Source organism: Bombus impatiens, unplaced genomic scaffold (assembly GCF_000188095.3).
Source record: "Bombus impatiens unplaced genomic scaffold, BIMP_2.2 scf_0733, whole genome shotgun sequence".
In the NCBI taxonomy this organism is placed as follows: domain Eukaryota; kingdom Metazoa; phylum Arthropoda; class Insecta; order Hymenoptera; family Apidae; genus Bombus; species Bombus impatiens.
The window spans coordinates 1,390-7,331 of NT_177152.1; the positions used below are offsets into that span (position 1 = coordinate 1,390).

Here is a 5,942-nt window from a genome sequence, read left to right on the forward strand (position 1 = left end):
GATGGGCCGATGGGCCCGCGCGCACCCAACGGACGGTCGCCCATCACGCCAAAGCCGGCGCATGTTGACGGGGAGTCCCACAAGAAGGTGAGGTGAGTGGTCTTGGCAGATACGGGCCCACCAACTTCTCCGAAGTTCTCCGCACCGGATCGGCAAACTGGCGGGGGCCGAAAACGCCGACCAGTCACCATCCGGCTATAGGAGAACATCAGATTCATCGGGGTTTCCGAGGGCGTGGTCCTATGCCCTGAGAACCCGTAGCCGCCTCGTGCCCCCTCAGTCTGAGAATAACTAGCCAACTGTCAGCATTCCACAACACTCACTTATATATTCTGTAATTTCAACATAAACATTGTGTCTTCCGCAGATTATTAATCTTAATTTCGAGATTAAATTCTGACATGATTGTTGCGATAGTGCGCTACTGCTGGTGTAGAGGCCGAGATAGATTCGGCTGCCGGTGTAGATGTCGCTGCTAGGGTACTACTGTTTTTCTTCCCATTTTTGTATCGTGAAAGAAAAATCGAACTACGGTCGCCGGGATCTGAACCCGGGTCCTGAACGTTCGTAACCTAAGGCGCTAACCACTGCGCTGCCGTCGTCCAACACTAGTTGGTGCCGAGTGCCGCTACAGACTCCAACGAAGAAACGGATGATGAACGGCGTGACAGTAGAACGGTCGCGACGCAGATGACTCCAATGGAGCAGAATGAGATCAGTCGGCAAAGGGTATCGGTGGCAAGCCAGACTGAGTTTGGTCAGTCGGCTAAGCGTAAAGGGATATCTCCCTTGGCTAAGAAAAAGACAAACTGTAGCAAAACACCTAGGAGGCTGGACGAGATGACATACGCGGAAATGTTAAGAGATGTGGAATCTGAATGGACGCGCTTCGAGGGACGAAGGAGAGTCCGAAGCCGAATAGCGAGCTCGACGGGCACAGGGGGGCTTAATGGCAGGACTTCGGTAAGAGTAACCAGAGAGAGAATGCCGAGAAGAAGAAGCGAGGCGATCCTCGTTAAGGTCGGACAGGACACCAATTGGATTGACTCTTACAGGAAGGTGGCCAAGGTGAAGAGCGCCATTGAGGAGACGACAACAGTGAGGAAGACCAGAGCCGGGCATATCCTGATCGAGCTCACCAGTAAAGTGTGGCGGCACTCGACAGTACAAATACCACCACTCGACACTAACTAGAGTCGGACGACGACAGCGCAGTGATTAGCGCCTTAGGTTACGAACGTTCGGGGCCCGGGTTCAAATCTCCGCACCCGTGGTCCGATTTTTCTTCCATGATTCTTAAAAAGGAAAAAAATACAGCAGTACACCAGCAGCGACATCTACAGCCAGCGGCTACAATTGTCACGGGCAACACTTACACCTCAAAAGTAACGACGGGCGAGGTCGCTGACAGTCTCAAGAAAGCTATGCGGCAGGGTACGGAGATAGTTCCTCTCAGAGAAAATATAAAATTAAATTAAAAATATAGATCAGATAACTATAAGGGAAGAACTAATGCAGGATATGGCAACGGGATTGACATTAAAGAGGAGCAATGTATACAAGTGAAGTCCTTAAGGCCATGACGCCATGAGGAACGCAGCAGGCGGTAGTTGTGCTGCCGGCGAGCACCGTACCCAAAGACAGGCCGATTAGAATTGAAACAGGGCTGACAACAACGACGGCTAGGATTTTGTCCACCATAGTGAGATGTTATAGATGTCACATGTTGAGGCATAATGCTGCCAGGTGTACGGCGGTAAGCCCAGGTAAGGAGCTGTGCAGGCAGTGTGGTGATAAGGTGAATACCATTAATCAAGTATCAAGGAGCCTAAGTGCGCTATTTGCGCCAATGGAAATAGAAGAATCCTGAAGCATATCACCGGATCCCTGGCATGCCCGGCCATGAAGGATAGAAGAAGGAATGACATAATACGTGCAAGATAAAGGTACTAATAATTTGAACTGGTGCAGACTTGCAGAAGAATTAATATACCAGTATGCCTGCGAAGCCAGAGATGGCATAGTGTTCATTATGGAGCCATATCACCAGATACTGGTTCAACGATGACAAGAGCAACGCATCGCTATTGGTGACCCTCTTCAAGGGAAAACTAGCTGACGGCACTACATTGATCGCTAAAGATGGCATCGTCGATATCAATGTGAGTATGGAACAGTTCAGTTCTTACGTCAATGAACTGGGCACATTGATACGTGTAGCTAAGAGGAGTTATCCAACGATGATGATTGCCGGCGACTTCAATTCAAAGGCTACCGCGTGGGGTGGCAGGGTGAATGACCGCAGGGGAACTTGCCTCCTGGATATGATAATGAAGAATGGAATTGTACCAATTAGGATGACGTGCGCGGATTAGACGTTCTCTAGAAACGGAGGAACAAGTTTCATTGACGTAATTAACAGGGGAGCAAGGGACTAGCGAGGAAGTATGTCGGTGGGAAGATGCCGAAAGTCTGGTCAGCATCAAACCACAGCTACGTTTTACATAATTTTAAGACTACAAGGACAAGGCGTAATGCCGAGAGCTTTAGATACTCAGCAAAGGACACGGACATGAAGAAATTTCTTTTAGCATTTGACGTTAATTATAATAATTTATTAGAAGGCAATAAGAGGGACTAGGAGGCACATGGTGGTCGTTTGCAGAAGGCATTGGAGATGACAAGTGCCTTGGAATTGAAGAAGTTTTATCCACCATTAGGGAAGAGATGCATCAACTATTGGTGCAGTGGCGAAATCGGCAATTTTAGAAGAATGACGATGAAGAGCAGGAGAAAGGCTCAGAGAGCCTGGATGAAAAGCACAAACGACGTGGCCCGATTGAGCGAAGAATTTAAGGCGAACAAGAAGAAGTTAGCCAGGATGATCAGGAACGCCAAGGAAAGGTGTTGAAAGAAATTCTGTGCGACACTGGATCGGGATCCATGGGGGAGATCGTATAGGGCTATCATGTCCAGAATGGCTAGTACGAGAATACGAGTACGAGAGTACGGAGTACGAGAACGGACGGCCTCCACGTGGATAAGACCCGTGACATAGTTGACGAGCTCTTCCTGACGGGGGCCACGGGAAGTAATGACGCTAGGTCTAAAAATCTGAGCGAAGGTGATGATGTTGATGACGATGGCTGCAGGATTATGGTGGAACATTTACGGGACGCCGGCAAGAAGATTAATCCAAAAAAGGCGGTCGGTGTACATGGTATACGAGGGACAGCGATCAGACGACCTAACGGTAATACTTGGACATGGCTAAACAGGAAGAGGCGAACACGAAGTTATCCGATGCGATAGGCGTGTGTGCGGGAAGGCCGACGCCCTTATGAGAGCATTTAGATCTTTGCTCCCCAATGTCAACGGACCCACCGGGGTCTGGGAATCGGTGGTGTTATATGCGGCGCCTGTGTGGGCCAAGGTATTAGAAATTAAAAAGAATAGGAACATCTTGAAAAGGAGCCAAAGGGCCGCATTGACAAGAGTTTCGACGGCCTCCCGTACAGTGTCCCATGCAGCACTATGCATGCTTATGGGCATTATGCCCATTTATTTCATATTAAAAAGGAGGATCAGCAGGAGCAGTACAACACCCGTTCAAGGGCTGGAGCCACCTTGGTTTATCAAGAGAAGATTATGGCAGTGGAGGAGCGTATCGTGGAGAAATGGAAGGAGGAGTAGCGATTTTATAGAGAGGACAATTGGACGAAGCGACTGGTAGCGGATGTATGTTTATTTAGGAGATATAGGAGGAATATTGATCACTTCGCCATGCAGATTCTGACAGGGCATGGAATTTTTAATGTCTATCGAAAAATGATTAACAAGGAGGACCACTCCAGATGTTGGGACTGCAATGGTGAAGGCGATAATGCTGAAGATGCGCTTTCCCATTGTACAAGGTGGATACGTGAGAGAACGGAATTAGAAAATTACGTCGGCACACCACTAACAACAGAAAATTTAATGGAGCTAGTGGTGAAGAAGGAAGACAACTGGGCAAAATTTCAGGTCTTGTGCAGAAAAATTATGCTAGCAAGAATGACGCAAGAGAAATTCGAAGAGAGGAGGAGAACTAGAGAAATAAAAAGAAGAAATGAGACTCAAGTATGAGGGAGCGGTGCGTAGTTAAGCCCAACCTTGAAGTAATGCCGTAAGGCGGTTCCGGAGTTGATGCTTGCTCAGAAGAAAAACGGAGAGGGGAGGGGTTTTTAGTGGGTATGGCAATGCCATCGGCCGAGTCCCACATAGTCCAATCTGGGCATGCGTAACAGCATTTTCCCCTCCTCGATTAAAAAAAGAAAAGGGCCCTTCCTGATGTGCTTCGGAAGGTCATCGTGGAGGTTTTAGTCGGTATGAATCTGGCACTACCCCACGCACTCTCCCCGGAGAGCGCGGGGTGCCTATGAAGGTTCTTTCCACGTAAAAAAAAAAAAGATTTTATAGATTCGTGCATATGCTAACTTTAGTTAACTTCAGCACTTGGCACTTCGCCGTATGGTGCAGCTCCTATAGAACAACTGGAACTATGGGTGTGAGCACTCTCATTTCCTCTTCGTCATTAATTTGTTCACATGCCCATATTGATATCACGTAAATGATTTTGTGTTGACATCAAAAAAGTTGTCCGAGGGCGTGACTGTGTCTATAAGTACTGTCAGAAATGAAATTTCCTCTCTGGTACTATATGTACGTGTCTATACATATATGTATCTATTTATATAGTTAAGTTTTTAACATTACTTTGAACATCTTGTTATTTATGTTTGGTCAATAGCCATTATATTTTGTGTTCTGTAATGTTTGTACGAATGTTTTATACAAGCGAAGATTTCCTGTTTAATTCTAATGATGGGTAAATGTGTATTTTGCAAAAATTTGAGTGCAACATTACACAAGTACGTAAAGATAACATAACCTCTATTCAATTTTCAATAATCATGATATTTTCTGTTTTAATTTCTATACAATTATATGTAGATTTCCACAAGATGAAGCATTGTATAAACTAATAGGCCTGGAAGGATGGAAGCCTAAAGATAGTAGTTTATTGTGTTCTGATCACTTTCCTGAAGTTAGTTTTGTAGTGCATTATAGTAATAGAAAACGTTTAAAACCAAGAATTGTCTCTACAATTTTGATGAAGAAGGCAAAGTTTAAAAAACAAGGGAACGCTTTGTTGGAAAAAAATTACAGAAGTAAAAAGCTGTTTATTTGTTCATAACAGTTATAAAAGCAGTATCTGTTATGAAAATATACATTGAGAAATTGATAATTAATGTACTTCAATGTATTTTTTTTATAATTCCTCTGTTGTTTTACATGTAGATACTCTCATTGATACATCTACAGCTGTTCCTATGTTCAAGCTGTGCCTATGATTTTTGTAAAAGAAGAGAACTATGAACCACAGAGAAACATAGTACTGGGAAGTAATTGTAGAGGTGAGAAACTGTATCTTTGTTGATGAAATGTAAAAATGACAGTTTCTTTGTTTCTTTATGTTAGCTTAATAAATATTTTTTTATATACATTTAACTTAACATAAAATTAAATATAATTAGTGCTTAAATTCGGAATTTATTAATGTAGTTTAATACTTATTTAATAGTAATATATATTTATTTAGTGGACATATATATATATATATATATATGTCGGGTGTACATTAGAATTAGGGTTAGGGGCGTAAAGCGAATCTTCGTTTGGATTACACGTCGTCGTTATGCAATAGAGAAGACATTGGCTAGTGCAAATACGATTACCATAGAACCGGACAAGTAACCGTGGTAATTAGATACTCGAGAGACTAATGACAATGATCCTAGGTTCAATAACGAATCCGCGGACAACGGGACGGTAGTCGTACGCACTCGCAAAATCTAAGTCGGATTCTGTGTTAATATTCGCTGACCGTAAGGAGTCAATCC

General features: G+C 44.2%; 1 protein-coding gene across 1 annotated transcript; it reads left to right on the forward strand.

The window, feature by feature from the left end:
• Positions 1-600: 600 nt before the first annotated feature.
• Positions 601-1,775, forward strand: LOC117152156. Its single transcript, XM_033322935.1, has 2 exons — positions 601-1,146; positions 1,386-1,775. The coding sequence occupies exons 1-2, from the start codon at positions 691-693 to the stop codon at positions 1,476-1,478; spliced, it is 549 nt and encodes a 182-aa protein (XP_033178826.1). The 5' UTR covers positions 601-690; the 3' UTR covers positions 1,479-1,775.
• Positions 1,776-5,942: the final 4,167 nt, after the last annotated feature.